The sequence below is a fragment of the Colobus angolensis genome, unplaced genomic scaffold (assembly GCF_000951035.1).
Source record: "Colobus angolensis palliatus isolate OR3802 unplaced genomic scaffold, Cang.pa_1.0 Scaffold386, whole genome shotgun sequence".
Lineage (NCBI taxonomy): Eukaryota > Metazoa > Chordata > Mammalia > Primates > Cercopithecidae > Colobus > Colobus angolensis.
Window position 1 is genome coordinate 1,711,002 of NW_012117221.1, and position 15,789 is coordinate 1,726,790.

The 15,789-nt window shown below is 39.4% G+C and overlaps 1 protein-coding gene across 1 annotated transcript in view; it reads right to left on the bottom strand.

Moving 5' to 3' along the window:
* The window catches only part of SVEP1 (sushi, von Willebrand factor type A, EGF and pentraxin domain containing 1), a 225,115-nt gene that overhangs the window by 38,517 nt on the left and 170,809 nt on the right, over nt 1–15,789 (bottom strand). The window contains exons 37-39 of the mRNA XM_011954605.1: nt 6,853–7,525; nt 2,021–4,812; nt 610–835 (exon numbers count right to left, since the gene is read on the bottom strand). Of these exons, the coding sequence (XP_011809995.1) occupies nt 610–835; nt 2,021–4,812; nt 6,853–7,525 (3,691 nt within the window). The remainder of the gene's footprint in view (nt 1–609; nt 836–2,020; nt 4,813–6,852; nt 7,526–15,789) is intronic.

Sequence of the window (15,789 nt, forward strand, 5' to 3'; positions counted from 1 at the left end):
ATAAATATTATGTGCAAAAGAATGTCTATGCATAGAAATCAGCATGGGTTATGCCCAATATGTTTCTAGTTTTAGTGGAAAGATCAAGGTTGTAGAAGCAGGAACTTTCCTCCATTATTTACCTCGTTTCTCATGAACAATACAAGATATGTGTGATAATACACTTTTTTTTTTTTTTTTTTACAAATAAGGAAACAAAGCTCAGAAATTTTTAGCAACTTTCTTAAAATTACTACTTACAAGTAGCAAATAGCAGAGAGAATTTGACACCAATTATCTGTCTGCTTCTGGAAACATATGGGGCATAGTCCATGGCTGATTTCTACACAAATACCCTCTATTAATAATAAGATTAATGGTTAATTTGTTATAAATATATTGTTATAGAAATCTTAATATTTTACCTAACCATGACACTTTCTTAAAGTGGGAATATTGCAGAAAAAACATACATTTGATTATATTTCTACCAAGAAATTTCTCAAATCCTTTGACATGAGTGAAAACTTGAGACTTCTTTTCTTTTTGGGATTACTATTATAGATGCTGTTCACTTGGCAATATATGTATATATAGGCGTTACACATTCTAATTAAGACAGAATCTTACCTGACATACTGATATGTTAACTCCCTCAAAGGTATACCCTTCTGCACATGACACAGAAACTTGCCTATTCACACTGAAATCGTCCCCATGAACAAGTATATGTGTTATGTTTTCTGGCAGAGGACATTTTTTAGGACTGCAGGAGATTCTGTCAGGGAACCAGCGACCATCTTTCTGACAGGTGAATGTATCTATGTCTGTATCCATCGTATAACCTTCCAGACATCTGCAATGGAAATACAAAAATGAGTGCCTTAAAGGAAGTACAATATAGTTTCTGACCTATTCTTGGACTTAGGAAGCTGTTAAAAGGCTCAGTAGACATTTTGCGCAACATACCAAAATTGATTGTACTGTCAGGTGGATGGCATTGCCATGCAAAAACACCAATATAACAATAACAACCAGTTAAGCTGGGTGCGGTGGCTCACGCCTGTAATCCCTGCACTTTGGGAGGCTGAGGCAGGAGGATCACTTGAGTCCAGGAGCTTGAGACTAGGCTGGGCAACATAGTGAGACTTCATCTCTATAAAAAATAAACAAAATTAGCTGGGCATGGTGGCACATGCCTGTAGTCTCAGCTACTTGGGAGGCAGAGGTGGGAGGATTGCTTGAACCAAAGAGGTTGAGGCTGCAGTGAGCCAAGAACATGCCACTGCACTCCAGCCTGGGTGACAGAGCAAGACTTTGTCTCAAAAACCAAAAAAACAGTAATAACCAGATCAGTTCTCAGTGATCCACATGAAAAGTTAGCCAAGACTAAAGTTACTTTGTTTTTGATGTTATTTACCTTATTGTGGACAATATGATTATTGAATTCATTTTTATTCCATAAACAGCTAATAGTTCAGGAAATTCTAGACAAAGTCCAAAATGGACTCAGATACGAGTAGGAATACAGCATAATTAATATGTATTATTAATACCTACTTTGTGCCAAGTGCTGTTCTAGGTCCTTTACATGAGATATTTCTTTTAATCCTGATTATTTGGCATGATCATGGCCTGAATTATTCAGTTTTTTGCCTTAGGTCCCCAATATTTGCGTGTGTAAATATAACCACAAAGTTATGATCAGAAAATTTACTATCATGATGTTTAAAAAACAGCTTCATGATGCCAGAGCTTTTCAAGCTAGAGGATCTTGCTGTTTCATGAAGCTCAACAGAATATGATAGTCATGATAATTACATTAGAAACATGTCTGAAAAAAGTATCAATTTATTTTTATACTCAGTAGATTTCTACCTAATTGTAGGTAGAATAAAGCCAAGTTTTAAAAGCACCAGTGTTTGAAGAGCAGTTCAGAGATGATGTTTTCTTCCCAATCAGCAAAATTTTTGATCTATCACATTTTATTTTATAATCCTCCTACCTGCACCCCTTAGAGACTCTAGAGCCAAGGTCTTACCTGAGTTTCACTTTACTTTCATAGGTGTGTGCCTCTCCAGTTGCTACTGCATTGGCGACAGACGGTGGGGGCCCACAGGACAAGGGCTCACAGACTGGATAAGGCTGGCTCCATACCCCTTTCTCTGTACAAATCAGATCTGAACTGCCTTGTATGACATATCCAGACCTGCAGCTGTAAGTTATCACATTTTCCTTCCAAGTGCTGCTCTCACTGATGAACGCATTTGGTATGAGTGGAAGAGAACCACAAGAAGTGTGTTCACAGTGGGGGAACCCAGAGCTCCACTGGCCATTGGCTTCACAGGTGATTTCAGAAAGTCCTAGGAGCTTGAAGCCTTTGAAGCACTGAATCCGGGCTGCCTTTCCACAGTCAAAATCTGTCCCATTGACAGTTCCATATTCAATTACTGGTGTGGAGCACCTGCAAGGCAGGCAGGAAGGTGAGCTGCCACTCCAGGAGCCATTGGAGAGGCACCTTCTTGACGAATTTCCATGGAGCTTATAACCAGGAAAGCACTGATACTGTATATGGCCCCCATGAATAAAGGAAAAACCATTAGGGAAGCTGTGGGCAAGATCTTCAGGAGGTCCACAGTTGACTGGTTTACAGAGAGGAACCTCTGCATCCCAGTTGCCATCTGACTGACAGGTGAGTTTTGGAGCACCGTGCAAAACGTAGCCCTCATGACAGTGGAATGCCACTTCCTTCATGAAGCCATAGTCGAGGCCTTCCATCACCCCATTGGCCAGTTGTGGTGGGGTGGCACATCTGACAGGTACACAGTCAGGAGTGGCTCCACTCCAACTTCCATTGGCAAGACAAACCTGACTCCTGGCTCCCTCAAGCAAGAACCCTTCATTGCAAGTGTATTCAATCTCTTTTTGGAATGTGTACTCGTCTCCTCTTACCTGGCCATTGGCTAAGACTGGGGGTGAACCACAGTCCACAGGAATGCAAATGGGCTCATCTTCATCCCAGTTTTTGTCATCCTGGCATATTCTCCTCTCGGTGCCATTCAGCACATATCCGGGGTCACACTCATAGTACAATATGCTCAGGTATGTATAGTTGCTTCCTTTGATGGATCCATTCATGATTGGATTTGGCTTTTTGCATGAAATGGCTTCACAGCGTGGGGAAGCACCACTCCACTTTCTGTTCTGTAGACAAAGCCTTAAGTCGGAGCCCACTAGAATGTGTCCAGGTTTACAGCTATACTGCACAGCACTTCCCATGCTACTCTCTGTAAAACGCAAAAAGCCATTTTCAGGAGCAATAGGCAAGTCACAGTCAATTGAAATGCAGGAAGGTGCACTGCCATTCCAAGTTCCATCTTCCTGGCATATCAGCACAGGGTTCCCCAGAAGTTCATACCCCGGATTACAGGTATATGAAACCATGGTGCCATACAGAAAGTTTGATGAATGTGTAGCAGGAGACTCCTTTGTATTTTCCCAGGTTTTAGCCACTGCTCCCAATTGATAAGGAGGTTGAGGAGTCAGGTATGGAACTTCCATCATGTCGTCTTCTTGCTCAAAATATCCTTGGTCGTCTTTGACTTTAGTACAGTCTCCAAAATCTATATGAGGAGGGAGGCCACAGTCTATGGGCACACATGTTGGGATGGAACTTGACCATCCTGACTCTTCACAGGTCTGCATGGCATGACCCGCCACCTGAAACCCAGGGAAGCAACTGTAGATGATCATGGCACCATAGCTGTAATCTGCACCTTCTACAAAACCATTTTCAATGGGTTGTGGGGAATCACAGTGGATGGCATTGCAAGATGGGGCATCTACATCCCAATCACCTGTCTCTAAACAGGTCAAGGCACTGGGACCTTCGAGCTGAAAGCCTCGGTTGCAAGAGTAAGTAACGGTCTGTCCATAGTGTAGGTTTGTGTAAGAGAATTTGCCATTCAAAATCTCCTTGGGTTTCAGGCATTCAATGGGTTTACATGTTGGTTTTCCTCCAAGCCAGTGACCATTTTCTCCACAAAGGGTGGTAGTATTTCCCACCAATTCAAAGCCTGGCTTGCAGGTATAGAGAGCTGTGCTGAGATAGGCAAGGCCTTGCACATCAATGATTCCATTGGTGATTTCCTCAGGTTGGGGACATTCTACTGGAACACATTCTGGCAGTGGAGAGCTCCAGGTACCATCAGGTTGGCAGAGGGTGGTAGAATTTCCTCTTAGGAAAAACCCACCTACACAAGAATACTTGACAGTACTTCCAAAATGAAGAGCAGACGAAGGAACAGGGACACCAAAGGAAATTAGGGGAGGTGGGGTACAAAGAACCATCTTACAAACAGGGAAAGAGTCATTCCATTGCTGGGATGGCAAGCATTTCAGGACAGAGGGACCTTGCAGGACGTACCCTTCTTTACAGGAAAATGTCACGACTCCTACCTCGGTGGTCAACTCCTTCAATACTAACTGGTTTTCCAAGAGGGGTGGCTCTGGGCACTTGGCAGGCACACACTTTGGGTTTGGCTTCTTATCCCATTTGCCAGATTTCTGACATGTCCAAGAACTGTCCCCAACAAGCTCATAACCCTCATTACAGACAAACTGAACCTTGGACCCTACTTCAAAAATTTCTCCTTTCATGAAGCCATTCTGGATGGGGGGAGGTTTTCCACAGTCGAGAGGAATGCACATCAGAGGGGATTCACTGTGCCAGTGGCGATTGGCTTGGCAGACAAATACAGGACTTCCAATTGACTTATAGCCCGGGTTACACTGATACCTCACTTCACTCTCAAAGATCCTGCCAGTTGTATGCTGTGCAATAGGAAGAAAGCAAGTGAGTGCGATTTGTATAACAGATGATGGTGTTAACTAAATCCTTGGATAGTGAAAAAGAACTAAACTAAAAGGTCTATGTTACAATGAATCAATTAGGATGTAAGCAAATGATTGATTTATAGTTTTTCCAATAGGTCCATTCTATTTTTTTTTTTAAATAAGCGAAAGTGATAGTAGAAAGTCAAATGAGGCTGGGCACAATGATTCATGCCTACAATCCCAGCACTTTGCGAGGCCAAGGTGGGAGGATAAGTTGAGATTAGGAGTTCAAGACCAGCCTGGCCAACATGGTGAAACCTGTACAAAAATTAGCTAGGCAATGATGGTGTGTGCCTGTAATCCCAGCTATTTGGGAAGCTGAGGCAGGAGAATCGCTTGAACCCAGGAGGCAGAGGTTGCATGCCACTGCACTCCAGCCTGGGAGACAGAGCAAGACTCTGTCTAAAGGGAAGAAAGAAAAAAAAATCAAATTAAGTAATGCCCACTGCAGAAATGTTTACTACAGTGTTGAGCCCATAACAAGTAAAAGATCAGTAATCTATATGTTGATTGGTGAAGTGATGAGGCAATACTAAAAATGATAAATTACTCAGTAGGTTCAAAAAAAAAAAAAAACTTTCTGCCCAAAGAAATGCTAGTAAAGAAGCACATAAACAATGAACATGTATTTGTTAATGTTGTTAGATCATAAGTAGGCAAATAAAATGTTTTTATGGGTATGTCTTAAGAATACTATCAAAGTTTTGTTTATATTCTTAACACTTTTCTTAAAAATTGCTGCTGTAACAATAAAAAATAAACATTCTATCTTTTAAAACATTCATGATCTCAAAATTCAAACACGTATAATGTAACAGTTCATAAACAAATAAACCAAGTTACTCATTTTGTTTATGCATTGCTTGTGTGTCTCCCATGCATGTAAGCACCATGCCATTACACATGTATCCTGTGTTGTTAAATGCTAGGTCACCGATTCTCAGAACTGTACCTGGTACCAAGTAGGAGCTCTAGAAATATTCGTTAAATTTATAAATGAACACCTCTTTACTTATACTCTATACCCTCTTCCAATGAAAAGCTACTAAATGTAAGCAAAAGCCTTAAATAAAAGGCTTTTACTGTTGTTTTGCTATTTTGAATATAAAAGAGAAAAGGTTGTACCATGTATATATATGTAGGTTTTAAAAAACTGTTTAATTAGAATACGGTCAGTTTCAGACGGCCCTTGATTTGGGGGAATAGATTCTCATTCCTATTTTCTTGGTAGGCTTATTGAGAAGATAGCCGTTAGTGTGAAAGCAGGACATATTTGGGTTGGACTGAATTCTTTAGTCCATCACAGTGAAATTACATTTAGGTTTACCAAAACAGAATTGTAAAAACTACATTATTTGGTTTACTCTTTTGTCTAGACATTTAAAATTATATTTCTCTAGGTTCCATTTAGACCTTGCTTTCCATAAAATAAAGCATATATCCATCCTGAAAAACCTCTATAAAACAAAATAATATTACATTAAAATTGGTTTATTCTAACTTCCTATTTAGGGCTAAGCTGTTGCCACAAAGCACTTGAAATGCCTATACACTAGTAAAATGCAGAAAGTTATATATTAAAGATTCATAATCATCTTTATTAATTTTTTTCTAGTCTTCACTACCTGTAGATTTTAGCCATTTGTTTTTCAATAATTAATGTGTTCATTGCCCCTGCTTCTGAATAGTGGGTTCATCACAATGGGCTGGCCGTGTAAGTGATGAAAACCGCAGACTATTTGCTAATCAGTCTCTTACCTCCAGAAAGTGATTCACAACCTTAGGCAGATGAATTAATTCATCGAGAGATGTTAAATGTTAAAAAGATTATCATGATTCTTTGTTAGTGATAATAGTAAATTCCAGTTTCCATGCCTTAGTGAACTTGGCAGTGTTTGGACTCAATTATTTGTTTTGTCTATATATTGATGGGCCCAGTGACAAAAGCCATGAACCATTTGCTTATTGGTCTCTTACCTCCAGAAAGCCATTCTCCACCTTAGGTGGTTCACCGCAAGATACCGGGTGGCATGTCGGTATAGGACTACTCCACTGCCCTGTGGCTTCACAGGTGCTCTTCTTTTCCCCTTTGATGTAGAACCCCTTGTTGCAGCTGTAAGCCACCATGGCTCCAAAACTGTAGTTTGATCCACTTGCATAGCCATTCATGATGCTTGGTGGCTCTCCACACCGCACAGGGATGCACTGGATGGACATGGGGGAAGGGTTCCACTCCCCACCTCTCATACATTCAATCTTTGCTGAGGTGTTCAGTACAAAGCCTTCCAAGCATTTAAAGCTCACAACTGAGCCAGCTGCAAATTTTGCTTTGCTCACAGATTCCAAGATGCTATAGGAAACCGATGGAGGTTTTTCACAGAAATGAGCTATACAACGGGGCATGTCTTGACCCTCTGGCGGTACCCACTTGCCCTGGGCATTGCAGAGAAGCTGGGAATTGTCTGCTAGGCTGTAACCATCAGAGCAGTAGTAGAATGCAATGTCTCCAAAGAGCCGATGGGCAGTCTCTGGAGAGGCGTGGTCCACATTGGGTGGCTCATCACAGGAGACAGCCAGGCACTGCTGGTCACTTCTACTCCACTTGCCATTGGCCAGGCATTCAATGGTGTCAGGACCAGCAAGAGTATAGCTGTGAGATTGGGAAGAAAGAATAAGCATAATATTTGAGAAAAAGTGTTTGTGTCTTCTTACTCTGTTTTCATTTTTTTAATCTTTCCCACAATGACTTTAAATTTATCTTTAAAGCAATATTTCCTCTTTGAATACTGAGCTTATTGATCCAATGACTTTCACTTGAGATATGTCAATATATTGTGATACTAATTAATTAATAAAATTAATGTTTGTTCAGAAACATTTATTTAAATCTTCCCAACAATGACTTTAATTTTATCTTTAAAATAATATTGACTCTTTAAATATTGAGCTTATTGATCAAATGACTTTCATTTGAGATATGTCAATACATTGTGATATTAATACTAATATTCATTCACAAGGGAAATGGATTTAATAAGATTTTTTTTCTATTTAAGGAACTCTAATAATTGCTATACATTAAAAAAATAAAATTGAGGAGTAAGCTTTATGGTGCTATTTGACTCAACTTAAATATGGAATTTTATCTGCCTTTGGATGGTTTTTACTTGTTGATTTTAGCACTTGTCTTTGTTTGTTCTTAAGCCATAACGTACAATGCCACATTTAGCCTACATATAGCTCATTGTTATGTACTGATATTTAGATAATTTTAAAACAGTGATTATAATTTCAGTCTCCAATGTCTCCTAAACCTTTACCCCGTGTGGTTAGAGTTAAAAGGTGTCTTCTGCATATGGCTCTGCTATTCGATCAGTATGAATAAATTTTTCTTAGTAAACCCCAGTCTTTCTTTATGCAGAGGTGTTTGCCCATATATAATGATGGATTGGTGACTTACAGAAATCTAAAATTACTCTCAAGTGCTCTGTCAATGAGATAGAACAAAAGACTAGGATATGCAGTATTAGAATAATTATATTTGAGTCATGCTTATTTTCATCATTGCTCTCTTACTGAACAGAAAATTGGAATTTTGAAAAAATCTCTAACACCTGATTAGCCTGTCATTTTGATACTAATTAAGGGTAAGGGAAATAAAATAATTGAGTACCTAGTTTAATCCTGCTTGGACATATTAATTTCTTCATTGTAAGAAAATAAAGTGAATGGTGGTTCAGACAGGCTTAGAAACTTGCCTGAAGTCACACAGCTATAAGCAGCAGAGTTGGGATCAGAATTTGGTTGATCAGATGCCCACACCTACACTTTTTCCACAACACTACTCTGTCTCTGTCTCTCTCTGTTTTGAAAGTGAAGCAGGTTGGATCATACTTTCTGGGTGTCCTGGGCAAACTGTATTGCAGTGTCACTAATACAAATTATTTGATCCACCCATTAGCAAAGATTAAGTCATTAGTTATCAAATATTTCTCCTGAGGTCTCTTTTACTTTTATAAAGCATCAGCTATTACAGAGAGGTTGAAATTCCTTCATCCTAACTGGCAATATTTATGAAATCTACAAGTGACAGAGAAATTAGGAAAAAATAACAGTGAATCAGCAGAGCTATATGAATCCACCTTACCTAAGTTCACACATCATGCTATGGATGGAAGTGGTCTCAAAATGAATACTCAGACATCCCCAATAGTACAGCCTCCAGTTAGGGCCTGCTGCATTTCATTGCTTTAGATAGGCTCAGTTCTTTGTATGAAGATCTGAACTTAACTTGTAGATGGCTTCTATCTAAGAGAATTCAGGAAGGTATATACAGAAAATATACTAAGAGCGTAAGTTTATTATTAAAAAAATCTATCCTGGTCTGAGTACCTAGATTCTACAATTCTTGTGTAGGATGTGCTTTGGGTAGAAGTTCCTTTTGTTGAGGCTTCTGATGTTCTGTAGCACAATTGACATCATGTGCACACTTTGAACCATGCATCATTATTTTCATGAATTCCTTGATGTTGCTAGCATATTTCATTGGCTGAAGTTCACAGACATGGCCTTAACCATCCCTGATTTATAAGGGTTCATTGTGCCATCTATAAAATTCTTCCTTTATTTCATGGGATCAGCTGCTTTGAGGGAGAAGTATCTGCCCCCGGAACCTTTTAGACTCCTCAAAGTCTCTTGAAAACACAATAATTTGTGTTTTGTAATTTGGCAACACTTTGTTAGGCCTCTGACCCCTAAGCTTCTGGAAAATCACCACCAATGACTTATGGAAAATAAGTCGATTTCCTAATGGAAAATCACAGCAAGGCTGTTCTATGATTTAAGGGAAGATTACCACTAAATACGTAATTTTTGAATAAATGAATTTAATGTATGCATTTTTGACACTACCCATAATTTCTAAGGACCTACAATAGCTTGTGATCTAACCTAAGACCTTGACTTTTCTTGATGACTCTCAATTAACATTTAGTGCTTCTTAAATAACTCTGAAGAGCCCTGCTATGTGCCAGAGTTACTTGCTTAGTGCACAGATGCAAAGCCAAAAATGAATTTACTTGTTTACACTTCTGTTGTTCTCTTCACCCCATCAACTACCTGGTGCATTGTAGGTCTCTTCCCATCTATAGGGGTTGCTTAAAGGAGAAGTGACTGATTCTGAAGAATGGGAAGGGGAGGAAAGGCCTCACAAATAAAATGACTCTTGAGGGGAGTTATGAGAGAAGAGAAGTGGAAGAAGAATCATTCAAGACAGAAAGGTAGCATTAGCCAATGGGAGTGTGATACAGCCAGGCAACATACTGGGAATTTACATATAATTAGGAATGGCATACAAGCACCTGGAAAAGCAAGTGGCAAAAACTAAGATCTTGTGTATTTTTTGACTGGGTTATTGTCATGTTTGATGGATGAAGAGGTGGCAGGCATAGATTAACTGTGTCACATCATAAGAAATACGTATTTTATCTCTGTCCCCAGTACCTGACACAGAGCTCCTAAAGCCCTCGTAATTTCCTGAGTGATAGGGACACCAGTGCTTTAGATAACTAGATAACTGATCTCATGAAAATGAGGATAGGAGTTTATTAAAAATAAGTATCTTCTAAAATAGATCAGTAAGTCTTTTAAGATGCTAAAGACAGGGCGTGTTGGCTCACGCTTGTAATCCCAGTACTTTGGGAGGCCAAGGTGGGCGGGCCACCTGAGGTCAGGAGTTCAAGACCAGCCTGGCCAATATGGCAAAACCCCGTCTCTACTAAAAAATACAAAAATTAGCCGGGCATGGTGGCAGGCGCCTGTCCCAGCTACTTGGGAGGCTGAGGCAGGAGAATCACTTGAACCTGGGAGGCAGAGGTTGCAGTCAGTCAAGATCACGCGATTGTACTCCAGCCTGGGCAACAGAGTGAGACTCTGTCTCAAAAAAAAAAAAAAAAAAAAAGCTAAAGAAGGGTATAGCTTCCACACAACAAAAAAGGAGAAAATAATTGTTAACTATTTTATAGATAGCACTATAACTGGTCTCTGATAAAACTGCTGCACTATTTCATGATGTTAAAAGCCTGAAGTGTGTATTAAAATTTACAGGGGACATATTTTACCCATTTATTTAAGAATCACTTAGAGAATAAAGTTTTCTGCAAAGAACGAGATATGTTATTTAAATGTTGCCTACAAAAGGAGGAAAAATTGGAACTGGTATAAATCTAAAACGATGGAGTATTTAATTAAATTCTGTGTAGCACTTGGTATTCTCATTCAAGAGGTATTGGGGACACTCTTGCAGATGTTTACTAAAAACCATGCCATACACATTATAAAACAAACTGTTTTACTCTATACTTCCAAGGAATAATAGTCCATCAATATCACAGTGATGCTTTAGAAGAACACATCTTAGGATAAACTGGCTGGAACAAATTTGCATTTTTCTGGAATCATAACAAAAAAAATCCTTTGCAAATGGGCAGAATAATTTTCAGATGCAATTTGCAGTGAATTGATTGACACACTGGGTAGAAGCTTACTAATGAGCATGTGCCTGGAGAGCTTTATGAGAGAGCTCCCAAATGCATTATTAGCTCTTCCGTCTTAGCAAAAGAGCCTTAAAAGAGCAGCCTACTAGATATTTAAACAGCTGCAATTTAATAAGAACAATAGGAAGCATAAACCAGCATCAGTAATTATGTTTTCAATTAATAATAATCATCAAATATTTTTGTCTGCACATATCTAATAACTGCATTTAGAAGTTTGTATTTGAGAAGAATCAAAAGGAAAAATTTAATTAGGATTTTAGGGTGGCAATAACCCTTTCTTCCCTCTGAGTTTCTCACCAAGGAGTATAAGCATGAGCATGAAAAGGAAAATGAGAAACAAACGATCACTTACATACTTGAGCAAACAGCTGAAAACCCCCTATGTTTGATGGATATGTATTGATAAAAGATGAATTTGGAAAGCCAAGTTTAGGGTAGGACACAGAAATGAGACTTCTTGCTCCTTTCTTTCCCTGGCAATCATTGTATCACTTAAGTCTCTGAAAGTCTCTGTGTTTTTGTCCTAAGCTTGAGAGTGGACCTTGCCCTTATAATTCAAGGAAAGGTCAATGAAAAGCACAACACAGGTATAGGAGGAAAACACGGTGAGACAGATGCAAAAATGTGTGTATGTACACACAGTAAGCATGTGGCTGATATAAGACCCAGGAGGCTTACATTGTGTGCAGGGCAATGGTCTGTGCTAGGCAGCCCCAAGGGAGGAGACAGAGTTAAGAGGGACTGGAGAAGGAAATAAACTTTAATACTCTAATAAGGCCAACAGCATCTTGAGAAGTTGAAGAAGACAGTAAGACAGGTCACATTTTACAAAGGCCATGACTTGAACAGAGCAATGCCATCCTTGACTGGAACAAGACACATGGCATGTAGACCTATGCCAATCAACTCCTTGGGGGAAAGAAATAGAAAATAAGTAAGGAGATAAGATGAGTGCTGACTTCTTGTTCTGCTATACAATAGTCTGAAAACCCTCCCTCTGTAATACTTGATGAATTATAACACAAATTATTTTAAATGCATAGCTGAGCTGACAAGAAAGGAAATTTCCATGTGCCAGAAATGAAGAGAAAATTACAAACAGAAAAGTGAACTTGTAAATGGATGCTATGGTTGACCTTGGATTAGACAAAGAAGGGAAGTCGAGGGGATAGAAAATATAGCTTCGGAGTTAAAATAGCAATAGTGAAGTCTGTACCTCATGTGGATTGGAGTTTAGAATTTACACCATTCACTTTGTATGGAAAATCTTCAAATTGATAAATTAATGTAAAACTAGGTTCTTGGCTGGTGATACTCCTGAGACATCTGGTAGAAAAAAATCTACATGCTTAGAAAATAAGGGGTTGCCATAGATAAAACAAGCACTGTTTACTATAAGGGCACAATCTGAAATCATAACACACACAAACATATTTTCTATCACAAATGGGTCAGCAGACAGAAAAAACTGCAAAGTTAGAGCACTGATAAATGAGATAACAGAAAAAAGTTCTAAAATATAAAAAATAGTATGAAATAAGTATGTTGAAATAAGGACAAAAGAAAGACTCAAAATTCTATTAAAAGTGACTATAAAAAAAGAAATGTTTGAAAAAGTAAATAGAAATTCTGGAAATAAAAATGTGGAACATAAAAATTAAAAACAATGGACATATTCAAAAACAGACTACAGATATTAGAAGAAAAATCAGTGAACTGGAAGAGATATGTGAGGAAATTATCCAAATGTAATAGGTTTTGAAAGAGATGAAAAATGTGACAGATTAATTAGCATGAAAAATATTATGGAAAGGCCGAACATATATCTAATAAAACATCCAGAAATACAGAAAACAGAAAATAATTGCACTGAAAATGACTGAGAATATTCTAAAATTGGTGAAAGATATAAATTCTCAGATGTAAGAAGTACAATGAGTCCCAAACAGGATGAATGACAATAACTACACTGTAGTCATCTCATAGCAAAACACTAAAACAACAAAGACAAGTTTTAAAAAAGTAACCAAAGAGAAAACATATTACTTATACAGAAACAAGAATTTGACCAGAGTTTCTCAATCTCAGCACTACTGACATTGTGGACCAGATAATTCTTAATTGTGGAGGACTGTTCTGTGCATTGTAGGATATTTAGCATTTTTCCTGGATTCTAACTATTAGATGCTAGTAGCATCTTCCCCCCAAGTTGTGACAACCCAGAATATCTCCAGACATTGTCAAATATCCTTGGAGGGCAATATTGTCCTTGACTGAGGATCTCTAAATTAGACTCATAATGGAATTCTCAATAGCAACATTAGAATCATAAGGCAATGGAATAATAGCTTCAAAATACTTATGGAAAACATTGTCAGTGTAGATTTGTACACTCAGCTAAACTACAATTCAAGAGCAAGGGCAAAATACTATTAGTTTCTGACAAAGACTGTATAAGTCATGACTCTTGCTGGAAAAGATGCAAAGAGCATCTTCAGTAAGTAGAAACATTAAACCCAAGTGGAAGGAGTATGATGCAAAAAGAAACAGTGGTGAAAAAAATTAATAGACATGTAAATGAATATAAATAAGCAGTGACTGCATTTAAAAAGTGATTTGGGCCCCCTCTGCCAAGATGACCAAATAGAACAGCTCCAGCCTCCAGCTCCCAGTGTGAGCAACACAGAAGATGGGTGATTTCTGCATTTTCAACTGAGGTACCAAGTTCATCTCACTGGGGCATGTTGGATAGTTGAGGCTGGTCCACAGGTGCAGCCTGACCACCGAGAGCTGAAGCAGGGCAAGGCATCGCCTCACCTGGGAAGTGCAAGGGGGAAGGGAATTCCTTTTACTAGCCAAGGGAAATTGAGACAAACAACACCTGGAAAATCAGGTAACTCCCACCCTAATACTGCACTTTACCAAGGGTCTTAGCAAACGGCAAACCAGGAGATTATATCCCACACCTGGCCCAGAGGGTCCCATGCCCATGGAGCCTCCCTCATTGCTAGTACAGCAGCCAGAGATCTAACTGCAAGGTGGCAACGAGGCTGGGGGAGGAGTGCCTGCCATTGCTGAGGCTTAAGTAGATAAACAAAGCCTCTGGGAAGCTCGAATTGGGTGGAGCCCACCGCAGCTCAAGGATGCCTGCCTGCCTCTGTAGACTCCACCTCTGGGGACAGGGCATAGCTAAACAAAAAGCAGCAGAAACCTCTGCAGATGTAAAAGGCCCTGTCTGATAGCTTTGAAGAGAGCAGTGGTTCTCCCTGCATGGAGGTTGATATCTGAGAACGGACAGACTGCCTGTGAGTCTCTGACCCCTGAGTAGCCTAACTTGGAGACATCCCCTACTAGGTGCAGACCAACACATCACACCTCACACGGCTGGATACACCCTGAGACAAAGCTTCCAGAGCAAGAATCAGACAGCAAAACTCGCTGTTCAGCAATATTCTATCTTCTGCAGCCTCTGCTGCTGATACCCAGGCAAACAGGGTCTGGAGTAGACCTCAAGTGAACTCCAACAGACCTGCAGCTGAGGGTCCTGACTGTTAGAAGGAAAACTAACAAACAGAAAGGACACCCACACCAAAACCCCATCAGTACGTCATCATCATCAAAGATCAAAGCAGATAAAACCACAAAGATGGGGAAAAAGCAGTGCAGAAAAGCTGGAAATTCAAAAAATCAGAGCGTATCTCCCCCTCCAAAGGAATGCAGCTCATTGCCAGCAACGGAACAAAGCTGGATGGAGAATGACTTTGATGAGTTGAGAGAAGGCTTCAGTCAATCAAACTTCTCAGAGCTAAAGGAGGAACTATGTAACCAGCGCAAAGAAACTAAAAACCTTGAAAAAAGAATGGATGAATGGATAACTAGAATAATCAATGCAGAGAAGACCTTAAAAGAACAGAGATGAAAACCATGACACAAGAACTACGTGACAAATGCACAAGCTTCAGTAACTGACTCGATCAACGGGAGGAAAGATTATCAGTGATTGAAGATCAAATGAATGAAATGAAGTGAGAAGAGAAATGTAGAGAAAAAAGAGCAAAAAAAAATGAACAAAGCCTCCAAGGAATATGGGATTATGTGAAAAGACCAAATCTATGTCTGATTGGTGTGCCTGAAAGTGATGGGGAAAATGGAACCAACTTGGAAAACACTCTGCAGGATATCATCCAGGAGAACTTCCCCAACTCAGTAAGGCAGGCCAACATTCAAATTCAGGAAATACAGAGAACGCCACAAAGATACTCCTCCAGAAGAGCAACTCCAAGACACATAATTGTCAGATTCACCAAAGTTGAAATGAAGGAAAAAATCTTAAGGGCAGCCAGAGAGAAAGGTCGGG